Genomic DNA, 20000 nt, shown 5'->3' on the forward strand with positions numbered 1-20000 from the left:
AGATAGGTAGAGAAAGAGAGAGAGAAACATAGAGAGGTAGAGAAAGAGAGAGAGAGATATAGAGAGGTAGAGAACGAGAGAGAGAGAGAGATGTAGAGAAAGCGAGAGAGAGAGAGATGTAGAGAAAGAGAGAGAGAGAGACATAGAGAGGTAGAGAAAGAGAGAGAGATATAGAGAGGTAGAGAAAGAGAGAGAGAGGTAGAGAAAGAGAGAAAGAGAGAGAGAGAGGTGTACACTGCATCTCTCTCTCGCTGCACGGTGAACTGCAGAGTGATGTGGATTAAGTGAGCCTGACATGAGCATATGTGAGAGAGAGAAAGAGATGGGGAGAAACAACAGGTGCAGGTGTGTATGTGTACATGTGGTTGTCCATCCAGGTGTGTGTGTGTATGTGCGTGCGTGCGCGCGCGTGTGTGTGTGTGTGCGTGTATGTGTGTGTGTATGTGTGTATGTGTGCGTGTGTGTATGTGTGTGTGTATGTGTGCGTGCGTGTGCGTGCGTGCGTGCGCGCGCGTGTATGTGTGCGTATGTGTGTCCGTGTGTGTGTGCGTGTGTGTGGACTGGTCCCTGGAGCGTATCCTGTACTCATGTGAGTTCTCACTGCAGCTTTCACTCTTGCTGCTGAAATCCAGGTCACATTACTGTCTCTCTGTAACCCAGCTCTAACACAGCCTGTGTGTGTGCACGTGTGTATGGGTGTGTGTGTCGAGGATATGTCTAACTCTTTGTAGCGACTGAGCAGTACCCCTCACACACGCACATGCACACGTACACACACACACACATACACACACACCAAAACACATACACACGCATTTAGAGTGCATTGATCTTCCTACATTATGACCAACAAATCAATGTGACCCACAGGTACTAGTAGAACTGCAGAGTGATGTGGATTCAGTGAGCCTGACATGAGCGTATGTGAGAGAGAGAAAGAGATGGGGAGAAACAACAGGTGCAGGTGTGTATGTGTACATGTAGTTGTCCATCCAGGTGTGTGTGTGTCTGTGTGTGTGTGTGAGTGTGTGTGTGCGTGTGTGTGTATCCAGTGAGATGTTCTCACAAACACAGAGATGGAATTCAATCCAGTGTGGGATACATGCATCCATGTGATGACACCGCCAGCCAATCACAGACGAACGCATACAGAGAATCCCTCCACTGTGACTCCCCGTTTCCATGGTAACCCAGCATGACGTTCCCCATCCCATAGTTAGCTGGTTTCAACACAGATCTAGGATCAGATACTCTGGCACAAATAAACACACTTCGATTGATGGCAAATTTCACCAAGTGTCGTCTCTTTAATGATGTCACATACAGGAGTTAACTATAACGTCCTCTACCCTCCCTTAACGTTAATGAAGCCAAGTCCTGGACTAAAAACAAACTCAATGGAGGATCTCCATTTAAAATGTCCAGGAACCCCCCCCCCCCCAAACGTCAATAGTAGTAACCAGCTGATCAAGACCCTGGGTCAGAGTCTGTATCTTCCAAATTATATACATACACACAGAGAGAGAGTGAAAGAGAAAGAGAAAGAGGAAGAGGAAGAGGAAGAGGAAGAGAAAGAAAGATAATGAATGGTGGATAAAGACAGTACAGTTGAAGTCAGAAATGTACATACACTTAGGTTGGAGTCATTAAAACTTGTTTTCAACCACTTCACAAATTACTTGTTAACAAACTATAGTTTTGGAAAGTCGGTTAGGACATCTACTTTGTGCATGACAAGTACTTTTCCCAACAATTGTTTACAGACAGATTATTTCACTTATAATTCACTGTTTCACAATTCCAGTGGGTCAGCAGTTTACATACACTAAGTTGACTGTACCTTTAAAACCTGTTGCGACTCTAGGGGCAATATTTTCATTTTTGAAAAAAAGACGTTCCCTTTTTAAACGGGATATTTTGTCAGGACAAGATGCTAGAATATGCATATAATTGACAGCTTTGGATAGAAAACACTCTAACGTTTCCAAAACTGTAAAGATATTGTCTGTGAGTATAACAGAACTGATGTTGCAGGCGAAAGCCTGAGAAAAATCAAATTCGGAAGTGCCCCATATTTTGAAAGCGCTGCATGCCAATGAGTCCCCATTGAGCTGTGAATGTGCTATGAACCAGCTTACGCTTTCTACATATTCCCCAAGGTGTCTACAGCATTGTGACGTAGTTTTATGCATTTATGTTGAAGAATACCCGTAGGGGGCTACATTGCGCAAGTGGTCACATGATGCTCCCGGAGAAAATCTTGCGTAAAGTACAGAGGTAGCCATTATTCCAATCGATTCTACTGAGAAACCAATTGTCCCGGTGGATATATTATCGAATAGATATTTGAAAAACACCTTGAGGATTGATTCTAAACAACGTTTGCCATGTTTCTGTCGATATTATGGAGCTAACTTGGAATATTTTTCGGAGTTATCGTGACCGCAATTTCCGGTCGATTTCTCAGCCAAACGTGAAGAACAAACGGAGCTATTTCGCCAACAAAAATAATATTTTGGGAAAAAATGAACTTTGGCTATCTACCTGGGAGTCTTGTGAGTGAAAACTTCCGAAGTTCATCAAAGGTAAACGATTTAATTTGATTGTTTTTCTGATTTGACAAGGTTGCCTGCTGCTAGCAAGGCATAATGCTATGCTAGGCTATCGATAAACTTACACAAATGCTTGTCTAGCTTTGGCTGTAAAGCATATTTTGAAAATCTGAGATGGCAGGGTGATTAACAAAAGGCTAAGCTGTGTTCCAATATATTTAACTTGTGATTTTCATGAATATTAATATTTTCTAGGTAGATTTATGTCTGTTGCGTTATGCTAATTAGTGTCAGATGATGACAACGGTCCCGTTCACGGGATGGGGTGTCACTAGAGGTTAAACAGCTTGGAAAATTCCAGAAAATGATGTCATGGCTTTAAGTCAATTGGAGGTGTACCTGTGGATGTATTTCAAGACCTACCTTCACACTCAGTGCCTCTTTGCTTGACATCACGGGAAAATCAAAAGAAATCAGCCAAGACCTCAGAAAAAAAAGTATAGTATAAACGCAAGTATAAACACCATGGGACCACGCAGCCGTCATACCGCTCAGGAAGGAGACGCGTTCTGTGTCCTAGAGATGAATGTACTTTGGTTTTGTAAAGTGCAAATCAATCCCAGAACAACAGCAAAGGACATTGTGAAGATGCTGTAGGAAACAGGTACAAAAGTATCTATATCCACAATAAAATGAGTCCTATATCGACATAACCTGAAAGGCTGCTCAGCAAGGAAGAAGCCACTGCTCCAAAACCGCCATAAAAAAGGCAGACTATGGTTTGCAACTGCACATGGGGACAAAGATCATACTTTTTGGAGAAATGTCCTCTGGTCTGATGAAACAAAAATAGAACTGTTTGTTCATAATGACTGTCATGATGTTTGGAGGAAAAAGGGGGATGCTTGCAAGCCGAAGAACACCATCCCAACCATGAAGCACGTGGGGGGCAGCATCATGTTGTGGGGGTGTTTGTTGCAGGAGGGACTGGTGCACTTCACAAAATAGATGGCATCATTAGGAAGAAAATGATGTGGCTATATTGAAGCAACATCTCAAGTCAGGAAGTTAAAGCTTGGTCGCAAATGGGTCTTCCAAATGGACAATGACCCCAAGCATACTTCCAAAGTTGTGGCAAAATGGCTTAAGGACAACAACTTCAATGTATTGGAGTGGCCATCACAAAGCACTGACCTCAATCCTATAGACAATTTGTGAGCAGAATTGAAAAAGTGTGTGCGAGCAAGGAGGCCTACAAACCTGACTCAGTTACACCAGCTCTGTCAAGAGGAATGGGCCAAAATTCACCCAACTTATTGTGGGAAGCTTGTGGAAGGCTACCTGAAACGTTTGACCCAAGTTAAACAATGTAAAGGCAATGCTACCAAATACTAATTGAGTGTATGTAAATTTCTGACCCATTGGGAATGTGATGAAAGAAATAAAAGCTGAAATAAATCCTTCTCTCTACTATTATTCTGACATTTCACATTCTTAAAATAACGTGGTGATCCTAACTGACCTAAGACAGGGATTTTTTTTACCAAGATTAAATGTCAGGAATTGTGAAAAACTGAGTATTTGTATATGTATTTGGCTAAGGTGTATGTAAACTTCCGACTACAACTGCATGTATCCTGGAAGGAAAACCAGAGTACTATTATTAGCACCATGTAAACGCTGCCAACTGGAGCCAAACACACTCTACAACAACCATCATAACCCATTACATCCACAGAGCTGTGTGTGTGTGTAGGTGGGGGGAAATTATACACACATTCTTAATTAGATTAAAACAAACATTTCATTCAATTTTTTTGGCCAGTGATGGTGAGCTGGGCAGGACAACAGCTTTATATGTGTATCTGTGTGTGTGAGTGAGTGAGTGAGTGAGTGAGTGCGTGAGTGCGTGAGTGAGTGCGTGCGGAATGCTAGCGTTTCTAGCCGTTCTGTGTTTCTTGTAGGGAATATATGTCAGAGATGAATATTTGAATATGGATGAGAGGAGAAAGTGGGCCAGGATAACTAGACCACAGGAAGACCAGCAACACTGACATGGCCCCAATGACTAACACTGACATGGCCCCAATGACTAACACTGACATGGCCCCAATGACTAACACTGACATGGCCCCAATGACTAACACTGACATGGCCCCAATGACTAACACTGTAAACCGTCCGTTAAAACCATGTCTGATAGTGTGTGTGTGAGCAATACTAGCAAGGATGGCATCCATTGCTGCAGATCTTTGTGTATGTTTGTGTGTGTGTGTTTGTGTGTGTGTGTGTGTGTGTTTGTGTATGTGTGTGTGTGTGTGTGTTTGTGTGTGTGTGTGTGTGTTTGTCGTACCTCTCCATAGTCGGTAGTGAGGACCAGGGTTCCGTCTCCACAGGAGCTAACAGTAGAGGGGACCAGCTGCTCCTTCTCCTTGACCCATACACGGGCCCCCTGCAACACACACACACACACACACACACACACACACACACACACACACACACACACACACACACACACACACACACACACACACACACACACACACACACACACACACACACACACACACACACACACAGAGTATGTGGTTACTATAAGGTCACTACTAGGCTAAAGGAATTGTATACACAATGCCTTGTTACCTCTGCAACATCTATCAGAGGTCAGAATATAGAGATCGTAGAGGAATACAAATACCTGGGTGTCCTCTTGGACAATAAGCTTCAGTGGAGTAAATGTACAGATCTACAAAAAGAGCCAACAGAGACTGTACTTTCTCATAAAGCTGGGATCTTTTAATATAGACTGTACTATATTGACTCTGTTTTTACAAATCTTTCACTGAAAGTGTTTGAACTTTTTGTATTGTTTGTTGGTTTGGCAATGCCACTGTCAGACAGAGAAACATGCTGAGATGGACTATCACCACAGCAAGCAAGGTACTTGGAGTCAAACAGACAGGCCTGGATGAGATCTTTAAGGTCAGGGCCCTCCCCAAGGTACTTGGAGTCAAACAGACAGGCCTCGATGAGATCTTTAAGGTCAGGACCCTCTCCAAGGTACTTGGAGTCAAACAGACAGGCCTCGATGAGATCTTTAAGGTCAGGACCCTCCCAAGGTACTTGGAGTCAAACAGACAGGCCTGGATGAGATCTTTAAGGTCAGGGCCCTCCCCAAGGTACTTGGAGTCAAACAGACAGGCCTGGATGAGATCTTTAAGGTCAGGGCCCTCCCCAAGGTACTTGGAGTCAAACAGACAGGCCTGGCATCCCTCAGCAGGAAAAACACAACTAGACAATAATTTGTAAGGCCAGCAGGCTAGTCTTTTTATTGGTATGTAACTGTTATAAAAGTTGTATTGTCCATTAGTTTTGTATTTAAACGCCACTTTATATGTGTACATGACACTGCAACAACTTTTCCCCGTGGGGACAATAAAGTCAGCAAGGAGTATTACACTGATAATACAATATCTCAAAAGTATTGTGCATTTCAGCAGTCAGGTTTTCAAGAAAAAGCCCTTCCAGTAAACATGTACCTTGATGCATTACGATGCATCAAACAAAACATCACTTTGGCCAAACACACATACAGTTAAAGTTTACATACACCTCAGCCAAATACATTTAAACTCAGTCTTTCACAATTCCTGACAGTTAATCCTTGTAAAAATTCCCTGTCTTAGGTCAGTTAGGATCACCACTTTATTTTAAGAATGTGAAATGTCAGAATAATAGTAGAGAGAATGATTTATTTCAGCTATTTCAGTTTACATACACTCAATTAGTATTTTGTAGCATTGCCTTTAAATGGTTTAACTTGGGTCAAATGTTTCGGGTAGCCTTCCACAAGATTCGCCCACAATAAGTTGGGTGAAATTTGGCCCATTCCTCCTGACAGAGCTGGTGTAACTGAGTCAGTCTTGCTCGCACATGCTTTTTCAATTCTGCTCACAAATGTTATATAGGATTGAGGTCAGGGCTTTGTGATGGCCACTCCAATACCTTGACTTTGTTTTCCTTAAGCCATTTTGCCACAACTTTGGAAGTATGCTTGGGGTAATTTTCCATTTGGAAGATGCATTTGCAACCAAGCTTTAACTTCCTGACTGATGTCTTGAGATGTTGCTTCAATATATCCACATAATTTTCCTCCCTCATGATGCCATCTATTTTGTGACGTGCACCAGTCCCTCCTACAGCAAAGCACCACTACAACATGATGCTGCCACCCCCGTGCTTCAAGGTTGGGACGGTGTTCTTCGGCTTACAAGCCTCCCCCTTTTTCCTCCAAACATAACGATGGTCATTATGGCCAAACAGTTCTATTTTTGTTTCATCAAACCAGAGGACATTTCTCCTTCCTGAGCGGTATGACGGCTGCGTGGTCCCATGATGTTTATACTTGCGTACTATTGTTTGTACAGATGAACCTTCAGGCATTTGGAAATTGCTCCCAAGGATGAACCAGACTTGTGGAGGTCTACAATTTATTTTCTGAGGTCTTGGCTGATTTCTTTTGATTTTCCCATGATGTCAAGCAAAGAGGCACTGAGTTTGAAGGTAGGCCTTGAAATACATCCACAGGTACACCTCCAATTGACTAAAATTATGTCAATTAGTCTATCAGAAGCTTCTAAAGCCATGACATCATCATCCAAGCTGTTTAAAGGCGGAGTCAACATAGTACTGCTGTAAACATGTAAACTGCTGACCCACTGGAAGTGTGATACTGTGAATTACAAGTAAAATAATCTGTCTGTAAACAATTGTTGGAAAAATGACTTGTGTCATGCACAAAGTAGATGTCCTAACCGACTTACCAAAACTATAGTTTGTTAACAAGTAATTTGTGAAGTGGTTGAAAAATGAGTTTTAATGACTCCAACCTAAGTGTATGCAAACCTCCGACTTCAACTGTAGCTACAGAGGGTTGTAGAGAACACAGCAAAGAGGGGTGAAGAGAGGAGGAGAGACAAATTGTTTTAGCAACAGATGGCCCAGTCCCCGTGACAACCCCCTACTCCTGCATGACAACACACACACACACACGCCGTAAGCCCAACTTACACATACATAGGTAGAATTGTGGCTATAGCCTTATTGTATGCCATGGCTACAAGTTCCAATCGAGTAAGAAACACTAGTTCTTCAATCGAGTCCATATTCTCTAGTCTGTGTGTGTGTGTGTGTGTGTGTGTGTGTGTGTTCTCAGACAGATGATCCAGATGTGCTTGAGGGGAGCACAGAGAGGCACAGCTGGGTCCTGATGCCGAAGCAGCATTCTAACACAGCAACAACACTGTCGGACAGAGAGAGAGTCTGTGTTTGTCAGACAGAAATACATGAAGGGATAGAAGAGAAGGAGAGATACGTGTCCTCTGTAGTAGAGAGGTAGGGAGAGAGATACGTGTCCTCTGTAGTAGAGAGGTAGGGAGAGAGATATGTGTCCTCTGTAGTAGAGAGGTAGGGAGAGAGAGAAGGAGAGAGATACGTGTCCTCTGTAGTAGAGAGGTAGGGAGAGAGAGAAGGAGAGAGATATGTGTCCTCTGTAGTAGAGAGGTAGGGAGAGAGAGAAGGAGAGAGATACGTGTCCTCTGTAGTAGAGAGGTAGGGAGAGAGAGAAGGAGAGAGATACGTGTCCTCTGTAGTAGAGAGGTAGGGAGAGAGAGAAGGAGAGAGATACGTGTCCTCTGTAGTAGAGAGGTAGGGAGAGAGATACGTGTCCTCTGTAGTAGAGAGGTAGGGAGAGAGAGAAGGAGAGAGATACGTGTTCTCTGTAGTAGAGAGGTAGGGAGAGAGAGAAGGAGAGAGATACGTGTCCTCTGTAGTAGAGAGGTAGGGAGAGAGAGAAGGAGAGAGATACGTGTCCTCTGTAGTAGAGAGGTAGGGAGAGAGAGAGAAGGAGAGAGATACGTGTCCTCTGTAGTAGAGAGGTAGGGAGAGAGAGAAGGAGAGAGATACGTGTCCTCTGTAGTAGAGAGGTAGGGAGAGAGAGAAGGAGAGATACGTGTCCTCTGTAGTAGAGAGGTAGGGAGAGAGAGAAGGAGAGAGATACGTGTCCTCTGTAGTAGAGAGGTAGGGAGAGAGAGAAGGAGAGAGATACGTGTCCTCTGTAGTAGAGAGGTAGGGAGAGAGATACGTGTCCTCTGTAGTAGAGAGGTAGGGAGAGAGAGAAGGAGAGAGATACGTGTCCTCTGTAGTAGAGAGGTAGGGAGAGAGATATGTGTCCTCTGTAGTAGAGAGGTAGGGAGAGAGAGAAGGAGAGAAGGGGGTAAAGAAAGAGAGACAGGGTGATAGAGGTGGAGAAAGAGAGACAGGGTGATAGAGGTGGAGAAAGAGAGACAGGGTGATAGAGGTGGAGACAGAGAGACAGGGTGATAGAGGTGGAGAAAGAGACAGGGTGATAGAGGTGGAGAAAGAGAGACAGGGTGATAGAGGTGGAGACAGAGAGACAGGGTGATAGAGGTGGAGAAAGAGAGACAGGGTGATAGAGGTGGAGATAGAGAGACAGGGTGATAGAGGTGGAGAAAGAGAGACAGGGTGATAGAGGTGGAGACAGAGAGACAGGGTGATAGAGGTGGAGAAAGAGGAAGTGTCTTATATTTATTCTGTCCCTCCAACACAAAGCTCCCTTTCAGCCAGTCAGTGACCTCTAACCCCTGACCCCTACACTACCCCAACACAGGGGGGGACTACTGTATTACATGTAAAGGAGGTGAGGGTGAGGGAGGGGTGAGGGAGGTATAGAAGGGGTGGGTGGGTAGGGGGTGAGAGAAGGAGGACCCTGAAAAAATCAAGGATACCTGAGGTGCGTTCAGTTCGATTGGACATTTGCGGAACGGTTTGTACTGAGCGCCACGTTTCCCCAAAACGTTCTGGAGGTACTTGAACAGACTTTGAGGTACGTTTTCTCCCGTTTCACGGTTGTGGCGAGGTGTGGCTTGAAGAAATTTGTGAAGTATTTTAAGGGCAGTGGCCATGGTGACAGCGTTTCCCAAACCACAACCTCTCCCCGTTTTTCAACTCGTCGTTCAGTAAAGCAACGTTTCGGTTCAATTGAACGTTCCAGAACGTAAAAGCATACTGAACGCAGCCCAGATGTGCACATCTGAAGGAAGAGTGAGAGAAAGAGGAGGAGAAGACAGGAGGAAGAGGAGGAGAAGAGAGGAGGAGGAGGAGAAGAGGCTTATTGTTTTAGCAACAGATGGCCCACACCCCCCGACAACCCCCTACTCCCACAACACACACGCCTACACACACTCCTGACAAAGGCTGTGGAGTTAACCAGGCAGAAAACACACACACACCCCAGCTGGGTAGCTCGGGGTAGAACCGCAGGGTGAAGAGTGTCGCTCCTGTACTGTGAGTTGAACACCCGGGGCCAGTGACAAATACACACACACTTTGTGAGGTCTCTATGTGATAGGTATATATTTTTATCACTAGCTACAGTTACTGTTGATTCCATGTACAGTGGGGGTCTGAAATGATTGACAGCCTGCATTCTTTTTTTCAACACCAAACCCATCACTGGTGGGCGCGGCCAAAGAGCTCTATTTCATGTCATCTTACCAAAACACCGGTTCCAATCCAAGTGGCAATTTTACTGAGCAAACTCCAGGTGTTTACATTTGATGACGTGAACATAGAGGTCTTTGGCCGGGCACACCAGCTTGGCCTCTAAATGCGAAGTCATAAGCAGAACAGAACCCCAGACCTACTGTAAAATATGGTGGAGGATCTTTGATGTTATGGGGCTTGTTTTGCTTCCACTGGTCCTGGGGCCCTTGTTAAGGTCAACGGCATCATGAACTTGACCCATTACCAGAACATTTTAGTCAGAAACCTGGTTCCTCTGCCAGGAGGCTGAAACTTGGCCTGCAAGTGGATCTTCCAGCAAGACTGTCATGTACTGTCATGTTGTGTCTTGTCTCTGTCCTTTCCCTTCACCCTGTCTCCCTCTGCTGGTCGTTGTTAGGTTACCTTTTCTCCCCCTCTTTCCCCCAGCTGTGCCTTGTCTCCTCCTAACCACCTCGTCATCCCTTTTCCCACCTGTTCCCTTTTTCCCTCTGATTAGGTCCCTATATCTCTTTCTGTTTCTGCTCCTGTCTTTGTCGGATTCTTGTTTGTTGTGTTTCATGCCTGAACCAGACTGTCGTCATGTTTGCTGTAACCTTGTCTTGTCCTGTCGGAATCTGCCGGTCCGTCTGAGCCTACCTATGTTTGGTAATTAAAGAAGCTCTGTTTAAGTTAATTCGCTTTTGGGTCCTCATTCACGCACCGTAACAGAAGAATCCGACCAAGAATGGACCCAGCGACTTCGGATCCTCTCCACTCAGCCGTCGGGATCCAGGGAGCGATGCTAGGCAGACACGAGCAGGAAGTGTCTGCTGCTCGACATGCCGTTGAGACCCTGGCCACCCAAGTCTCCAACCTCACAGAACAGGTTCACCATCTCCGCCTCGATCCACCGGCCACTTCCAGGGCTTTCGAATCTCCGGAGCCCAGAATCAATAACCCGCCGTGTTACTCTGGGGAGCCCACTGAATGCCGCTCGTTCCTCACCCAGTGTGATATTGTGTTTTCTCTCCAGCCCAACACTTACTCCAGGAGCACTGCTCGTGTCGCCTACGTCATATCTCTCCTTATTGGACGGGCTCGTGAGTGGGGCACGGCAATCTGGGAGGCAAGGGCTGAGTGTACTAACCAGTATCAGGACTTTAAGGAGGAGATGATACGGGTTTTTGATCGATCTGTTTTTGGGGAGGAGGCTTCCAGGGCCCTGTCTTCCCTATGTCAAGGTAATCGATCCATAACAGACTACTCTATTGAGTTTCGCACTCTTGCTGCCTCCAGTGGCTGGAACGAGCCGGCTTTGCTCGCTCGTTTTCTGGAGGGTCTCCGCGCAGAGGTAAAGGATGAGATTCTCTCCCGGGAGGTTCCTTCCAGCGTGGATTCCTTGATTGAACTTGCTATTCGCATTGAGCGACGGGTTGATCTTCGTCACCGAGCTCGTGGAAAGGAGCTCGCGTTCTCCGTTGCCCCCCTCTCCGCATCACTACCATCTTCCTCTGCCGGCTCGGGTGCTGAGCCCATGCAGCTGGGAGGTATCCGCATCTCGACTAAGGAGAGGGAACGGAGAATCACCAACCGCCTCTGTCTCTGTTGCGGTTCCGCTGGTCATTTTGTCACTTCATGTCCAGTAAAAGGCCAGAGCTCGTCAGTAAGCGGAGGGCTACTGGTGAGCGCTACTACTCCTGTCTCTCCTTCAAGATCCTGCACTACCTTGTCGGTCCATCTACGCTGGACCGGTTCGTCAGCTTCCTGCAGTGCCTTAATAGACTCTGGGGCGGAGGGCTGTTTTATGGACGAGACCTGGGCTCGGGAACATGACATTCCTCTCAGACAGTTAAAGGAGCCCACGGCCTTGTTCGCCCTGGATGGTAGTCCTCTCCCCAGGATTCAGCGTGAGACGCTACCTTTAACCCTCACTGTTTCTGGTAATCATAGTGAAACCATTTCTTTTTTAATTTTTCGTTCACCTTTTACACCTGTTGTTTTGGGCCATCCCTGGCTAGTTTGTCATAATCCTTCCATTAATTGGTCTAGTAATTCTATCCTCTCCTGGAACGTCTCTTGTCATGTGAAATGTTTAATGTCTGCTATCCCTCCTGTTTCCTCTGTCTCTTCTTCACAGGAGGAGCCTGGTGATTTGACAGGGGTGCCGGAGGAATATCACGATCTGCGCACGGTGTTCAGTCGGTCCAGGGCCACCTCTCTTCCTCCACACCGGTCGTATGATTGTAGTATTGATCTCCTTCCGGGAACCACCCCCCCCCGGGGTAGACTATACTCTCTGTCGGCTCCCGAACGTAAGGCTCTCGAAGATTATTTGTCTGTAGCTCTTGACGCCGGTACCATAGTCCCCTCCTCCTCTCCCGCCGGAGCGGGGGTTTTTTTTGTCAAGAAGAAGGACGGGTCTCTGCGCCCCTGCATAGATTATCGAGGGCTGAATGACATAACAGTGAAGAATCGTTATCCGCTTCCTCTTATGTCTTCAGCCTTCGAGATCCTGCAGGGAGCCAGGTTTTTCACTAAGTTGGACCTTCGTAACGCTTACCATCTCGTGCGCATCAGGGAGGGGGACGAGTGGAAGACGGCGTTTAACACTCCGTTAGGGCACTTTGAATACCGGGTTCTTCCTTTCGGCCTCGCTAACGCTCCAGCTGTCTTTCAGGCATTAGTCAATGATGTCCTGAGAGACATGCTGAACATCTTTGTTTTCGTTTACCTTGACGATATCCTGATTTTTTCACCGTCACTCCAGATTCATGTTCAGCACGTTCGACGTGTCCTCCAGCGCCTTTTAGAGAATTGTCTTTTTGTGAAGGCTGAGAAGTGCACTTTTCATGCCTCCTCCGTCACATTTCTCGGTTCTGTTATTTCCGCTGAAGGCATTAAGATGGATCCCGCTAAGGTCCAAGCTGTCATTGATTGGCCCGTCCCTAAGTCACGCGTCGAGCTGCAGCGCTTTCTCGGCTTCGCGAACTTCTATCGTCGTTTCATCCGTAATTTCGGTCAGGTGGCAGCTCCTCTCACAGCCCTTACTTCTGTCAAGACGTGCTTTAAGTGGTCCGTTTCCGCCCAGGGAGCTTTTGATCTCCTCAAGAATCATTTTACATCCGCTCCTATCCTTGTTACACCTGACGTCTCTAGACAGTTCGTTGTCGAGGTTGACGCGTCAGAGGTGGGCGTGGGAGCCATTCTTTCTCAGCGCTCCCTCTCTGACGACAAGGTCCACCCATGCGCGTATTTTTCTCATCGCCTGTCGCCGTCGGAACGTAACTATGATGTGGGTAACCGCGAACTGCTCGCCATCCGGTTAGCCCTAGGCGAATGGCGACAGTGGTTGGAGGGGGCGACCGTTCCTTTTGTCGTTTGGACTGACCATAGGAACCTTGAGTACATCCGTTCTGCCAAACGACTTAATGCGCGTCAGGCGCGTTGGGCGCTGTTTTTCGCTCGTTTCGAGTTCGTGATTTCTTATCGTCCGGGCTCTAAGAACACCAAGCCTGATGCTTTGTCTCGTCTCTTCAGTTCTTCAGTAGCCTCCACTGACCCCGAGGGGATTCTCCCTGAGGGGCGTGTTGTCGGGTTGACTGTCTGGGGAATTGAGAGGCAGGTAAAGCAAGCGCTCACTCACACTCCGTCGCCGCGCGCTTGTCCTAGGAACCTTCTTTTCGTTCCCGTTCCTACTCGTCTGGCCGTTCTTCAGTGGGCTCAATCTGCCAAGTTAGCCGGCCACCCTGGCGTTCGGGGTACGCTTGCTTCCGTTCGCCAGCGTTTTTGGTGGCCCACCCGGGAGCATGACACGCGTCGTTTCGTGGCTGCTTGTTCGGTCTGCGCGCAGACTAAGTCCGGTAACTCTCCTCCTGCCGGCCGTCTCAGGCCGCTTCCTATTCCCTCTCGACCGTGGTCTCACATCGCCTTAGATTTTGTCACCGGACTGCCTTCGTCAGCGGGTAAGACTGTTATTCTTACGGTTGTCGATAGGTTCTCTAAGGCGGCTCATTTCATTCCCCTTGCTAAGCTTCCTTCTGCTAAAGAGACGGCACAAATCATCATCGAGAATGTTTTCAGAATTCATGGCCTTCCGTCAGACGTCGTTTCGGACAGAGGTCCGCAATTCACGTCTCAATTTTGGAGGGAGTTTTGCCGTTTGATTGGGGCTTCCGTCAGTCTCTCTTCCGGCTTTCACCCCCAGTCTAACGGTCAAGCAGAACGGGCCAATCAGACTATTGGTCGCATCTTACGCAGTCTTTCTTTTCGCAACCCTGCGTCTTGGTCAGAACAGCTCCCCTGGGCAGAATACGCCCACAACTCGCTTCCTTCGTCTGCGACCGGGCTATCTCCTTTTCAGAGTAGCCTCGGGTACCAGCCTCCGCTGTTCTCATCTCAGTTCGCCGAGTCCAGCGTCCCCTCCGCTCAGGCTTTTGTCCAACGTTGCGAGCGCACCTGGAAGAGGGTCAGGTCTGCACTTTGCCGTTATAGGACGCAGACTGTGAGGGCTGCTAATAAGCGTAGAACTAAGAGTCCTAGATATTGTCGCGGTCAGAGAGTTTGGCTCTCCACTCAGAACCTTCCCCTTAAGACGGCTTCTCGCAAGTTGACCCCGCGGTTCATTGGTCCGTTCCGTATTTCTCGGGTCATTAATCCTGTCGCAGTTCGACTTCTTCTTCCGCGATACCTTCGTCGCGTCCACCCGGTCTTCCATGTCTCCTGCATCAAGCCCGTCCTTCGCGCCCCCGCTCGTCTCCCCCCCCCCCCCCCCATCCTTGTCGAGGGCGCACCCATCTACAGGGTCCGTAGAATTTTGGACATGCGTCCTCGGGCCGTGGTCACCAGTACCTCGTAGATTGGGAGGGGTACGGTCCTGAGGAGAGGAGTTGGGTTCCCTCTCGGGACGTGCTGGACCGTGCGCTGATCGAGGATTTCCTCCGTTGCCGCCAGGTTTCCTCCTCGAGTGCGCCAGGAGGCGCTCGGTGAGTGGGGGGGTACTGTCATGTACTGTCATGTTGTGTCTTGTCTCTGTCCTTTCCCTTCACCCTGTCTCCCTCTGCTGGTCGTTGTTAGGTTACCTTTTCTCCCCCTCTTTCCCCCAGCTGTGCCTTGTCTCCTCCTAACCACCTCGTCATCCCTTTTCCCACCTGTTCCCTTTTTCCCTCTGATTAGGTCCCTATATCTCTCTCTGTTTCTGCTCCTGTCTTTGTCGGATTCTTGTTTGTTGTGTTTCATGCCTGAACCAGACTGTCGTCATGTTTGCTGTAACCTTGTCTTGTCCTGTCGGAATCTGCCGGTCCGTCTGAGCCTACCTATGTTTGGTAATTAAAGAAGCTCTGTTTAAGTTAATTCGCTTTTGGGTCCTCATTCACGCACCGTAACAAAGACAATAACCCCAAGCACACATCAAAATCCACAAAGAAATGGTTAACTGGCCACAAAATCAACATTTTGCAATGGCCATCTCAGTCTCGGGACTTGAAACCCATTGAAGAGGACAGTCCATAAGCGCAAACGAAGGACATCAAGGATCTGGAAGGAATCTGTACGGAGGAGTGGTCTCAGATCCCTCCCAATATGTCCTCTAACTCATAACACATTTGAGAAATGGACTCAGTACTGTTATCAGCACAAGGTGAGATATTAAAAGGTATTGAAAACAAAGGTGTCAATCATTTTGACCCCTACCTTTTGGAGAATCGTTTTTATTGCTTGTTAAACAAAATCTATTTTTCTGAGAGTTTTTATAGGTATAAAACAATATAATTTCCCACCTTTTTAGGAGCATACATTATAGCTCAGTGTTTAAATGATCTATTTTATACACTCCTTGAAAAAAGGTGCTATCTAGAACCTGAAAGAGTTATTCAGCTCTCCCCATAAGAGAATCCTTTGAAGAACCCTTTTGGTTCCAGGTAGAACCCTTTTGGATTCCATGTAGAACCCTTTCAAAAGAGAGTTCTACAGTACATGGAACCCAAAAGGGTTATTTTTTCTATCAAGGGTGCTCATAATCCCTATAGGGGATTTATACAGGAGGAGAGATGTTTATACAGGAGGAGAGGCCATGTTTTATTCCTCCCTCCACTCCTACGTCATTCTACATCTCTCTCCTTCATTATCTTTCTTCCTTCTACATTCCCTCTCTTCTTCTCTCTCCTTCCTTCTCTCTCTCTCTCTCTCTCTCTCTCTCTCTCTCCCTGCTGCAGATCGATGTGATGTGTTTAAGGGATGCAACTCTCCATTAAACCTCAATCAATCCCACCCGACCTTTCACCTTTCACCCCTGGCTACCTGTGACTTCCCCCCTGCCCAGTGGTTGACAGGGCGGCACTGAATATTCCTTCAACCATGTATATAAAACCGTACGCCCTGTAATCCCACAGCAATATTTAGATTGTCATTTAGTATGTTGTTAATGCAGTGTCTAATGTCTAACGTTGAGGCATCGTGACATATGAGTAAATAACCACAAACAAGCGTTTATAGACCGTTAGGTCTGCCATCTCCTCATCTCTCAGTAAGGTGACGTTTACATTAGGCTACTCCTCTGGCATCTTGTGGAACACACACACACACGCACTAGTGCACTTGTCACAGATTGGGGATCATTGTGTGTCACTGTGTGTGTGTGTCATTGTGTGTGTGAGTGTGTGTCTGTCTATAAGCCAATAAAGTAGTTGTTTCTGCTCATGTGAAAGAGGGGGAGGCATCACCCTGAAGACAGCCTCTGGTCAGGACCCCTCCCTTTCAGGACCACTCACACTCCACCATACACACACACACACACACACACACACACACACACACACACACACACACACACACACACACACACACACACACACACACACACACACACACACACACACACACACACACACACACTATCAACCTCATCATAAACACACACTCAGTCAGTAATCTACTAACCGCAGTGACTAATATTGTCTTAAAGTTGTACATGTTGACATATCAGAGGCCACATCTGACTCAGAGAAATGGATAAATCTAGGAGAGAATGAAAGCAGCAGGACTGAGTGAAAGAGGGAGGGGAGGTGACTGAGTGAAAGAGGGAGGGAGGGGAGATGACTGAGTGAAAGAGGGAGGGAGGGGAGATGACTGAGTGACAGAGGGAGGGAGGGGAGGTGACAGAGTGAAAGAGGGAGGGAGGGGAGGTGACTGAGTGAAAGAGGGAGGGAGGGGAGGTGACTGAGTGAAAGAGGGAGGGAGGGGAGATGACTGAGTGACAGAGGGAGGGAGGGGAGGTGACTGAGTGAAAGAGGGAGGGAGGGGAGGTGACTGAGTGAAAGAGGGAGGGAGGGGAGATGACTGAGTGAAAGAGGGAGGGAGGGGAGATGACTGAGTGACAGAGGGAGGGAGGGGAGGTGACAGAGTGAGAGAGGGAGGGAGGGGAGGTGACTGAGTGAAAGAGGGAGGGAGGGGAGATGACTGAGTGACAGAGGGAGGGAGGGGAGATGACTGAGTGACAGAGGGAGGGAGGGGAGGTGACTGAGTGAAAGAGGTAGGGAGGGGAGGTGACTGAGTGAAAGAGGGAGGGAGGGGAGATGACTGAGTGAAAGAGGGAGGGAGGGGAGATGACTGAGTGACAGATGGAGGGAGGGGAGGTGACTGAGTGACAGAGGGAGGGAGGGGAGGTGACTGAGTGAAAGAGGGAGGGAGGGGAGGTGACTGAGTGAAAGAGGGAGGGAGGGGAGGTGACTGAGTGACAGAGGGAGGGAGGGGAGGTGACTGAGTGACAGAGGGAGGGAGGGGAGGTGACTGAGTAACAGAGGGAGGGAGGGGAGGTGACTGAGTGACAGAGGGAGGGAGGGGAGGTGACTGGGTGACAGAGGGAGGGAGGGGAGGTGACTGAGTGAAAGAGGGAGGGAGGGGAGGTGACTGAGTGACAGAGGGAGGGAGGGGAGGTGACTGAGTAACAGAGGGAGGGAGGGGAGGTGACTGAGTGACAGAGGGAGGGAGGGGAGGTGACTGGGTGACAGAGGGAGGGAGGGAGGGGAGGTGACTGAGTGAAAGAGGGAGGGAGGGGAGGTGACTGAGTGACAGAGGGAGGGAGGGGAGGTGACTGAGTGACAGAGGGAGGGAGGGGAGGTGACTGAGTGACAGAGGGAGGGAGGGGAGGTGACTGAGTGACAGAGGGAAGGAGGGGAGGTGACTGAGTGACAGAAAGAGGGGGATGAGAGAGACAGCAGAGGGAAGGGAGGGAAGAAGAGAGAGAGCAGTGTAATCACACCATCTCAGGAACAGTTGACATCTGACAGGAGAGAAAGAAGGGAGGGAGAAAAAGAGAGGAATGGGAGAGAGCAAGAGAAGGGGATGGATGGAGTGTGGAGGAGGGAGAAGACAGAAGGAGAAGGAATATAAATAAATCAGACATCAGCTAATGGAAGACAGGCCAAAGAAAAGAGAGGAAGAGAGGAAGAGAAGGAGGAGACGGAGGAGGAGGAAGAGGGGGAAATGTCAGACTCCCGAGGGAGACTCAGGGTCTGGGGTGAATGAGAAAGGCTGGACTTCTGTGTGTGTATGTGTGTGTGTGTATGTGTGTGTGTATGTGTGTGCGTGTATGTATGCGTGTGTGTGTGTGTGTGTGTGTGTGTGTGTGTATGTGTGTGCGTGTATGTATGTGTGTGTGTGTGTGTGTGTGTGTGTGTGTGTGTGTGTGTGTGTGTGTGTGTGTGTGTGTGTGTGCGCATGTGTGTGTGAGTGATTTAGGACCTCTTCCTAACGCTGCAACAGACAAATGAACTACAACCACATAAATAAGGACTGGACATGTAATAAACTCACAGACCTGCATCTCTTCACTGAAATATCTATCGGTAAGAGGAGAGAAGACAGGGAGTGTGACTCTATAGTTTATGGGGTCGTTGTGACGATAAGGGGGTTAATCAGGTGAGGAGGAGGAGCATATGCTTACCTCAGAGACACAGCTGTAGATTGATTCTTGTCTCCTCTGATAACCTTGAACTCTCTCTCGCTCCCTCTCTCTCTCGCTCTCTCTCTCTCCCTCTCTCTCCCTCCCTCTACCTCCCTCTCTCTCTCCCTCTCACTCTCTCCTTCTCTCTCTCGCTCCCTCTCTCTCGCTCTCTCTCTCGCTCTTTCTCTCCCTCTCTCCCCCTCTCGATCCCTCTACCTCTCTCTCTCTCCCTCTCTCGACTCTCTCTCCCTCTCTCTCCCACTCCTTTTCTCTCGCTCCCTCGCTCTCTCTCGCTCCCTCTCTCTCTCTGTCTCCCTCCCTCTACCTCCCTCTCTCTCTCCCTCTCACTCTCTCTCGCTCCTTCTCTCTCTCGCTCCCTCTCTCTCTCTCGCTCCCTCTCCCCCTCTCGCTCCCTTTCCCTCTCTCGACTCTCTCTCCCTCTCCCTCTCGCTCTCTCTCACTCCCTATCCCTCTCTCTCGCTCCCACTCTCTCTCGCTCCATCTCTCTCGCTCCCTCTCTCTCTCGCGCTCCCTCTCCCTCCCTCGCTCTCGCTCCCTTTCTCTCTCTCGCTCCCTCTCTCTCTCTCGCTCTCTCACTCCCTCTCTCTCTCTCTCCCTCTCTCTCACTCTCTCTCGCTCCCTCTGTCGCCCTCTTCCTCTCTCTCTCTCGCTCCCTCTCTCTCTCGCTCCCTCTCAAATTCAAATTCAAATTCAAATTCAAGCTGCTTTATTGGCATGAAAAACATTGTGTCAATATTGCCAAAGCAACAATGTATACAATATACATTGTAACAAAATTGTAAATGATAGCAAATAATAATATAAAATGGTAGTAAATAATAATACAAAAATAAATACAATAAAATGGTAACAGTCTACAGTAAACATTAATAATTATAGTAATAACAATAATAGTAATAATAAGTAAGTTACTGTTTACTATG

General features: G+C 47.8%; 1 protein-coding gene across 2 annotated transcripts in view; it reads right to left on the bottom strand.

Annotated features, from left to right (window-relative positions):
- myo10l1 (myosin X, like 1) overlaps positions 1-20000 on the bottom strand; it is an 81872-nt gene that overhangs the window by 44471 nt on the left and 17401 nt on the right. For both annotated transcript variants that reach the window (XM_036982808.2, XM_036982807.2), the window contains exon 2: positions 4906-5004. In XM_036982808.2, the coding sequence (XP_036838703.1) occupies positions 4906-5004 (99 nt within the window). The remainder of the gene's footprint in view (positions 1-4905; positions 5005-20000) is intronic.

This window comes from Oncorhynchus mykiss, chromosome 7 (genome assembly GCF_057628025.1).
Source record: "Oncorhynchus mykiss isolate SJ-2025 chromosome 7, ASM5762802v1, whole genome shotgun sequence".
NCBI lineage: Eukaryota > Metazoa > Chordata > Actinopteri > Salmoniformes > Salmonidae > Oncorhynchus > Oncorhynchus mykiss.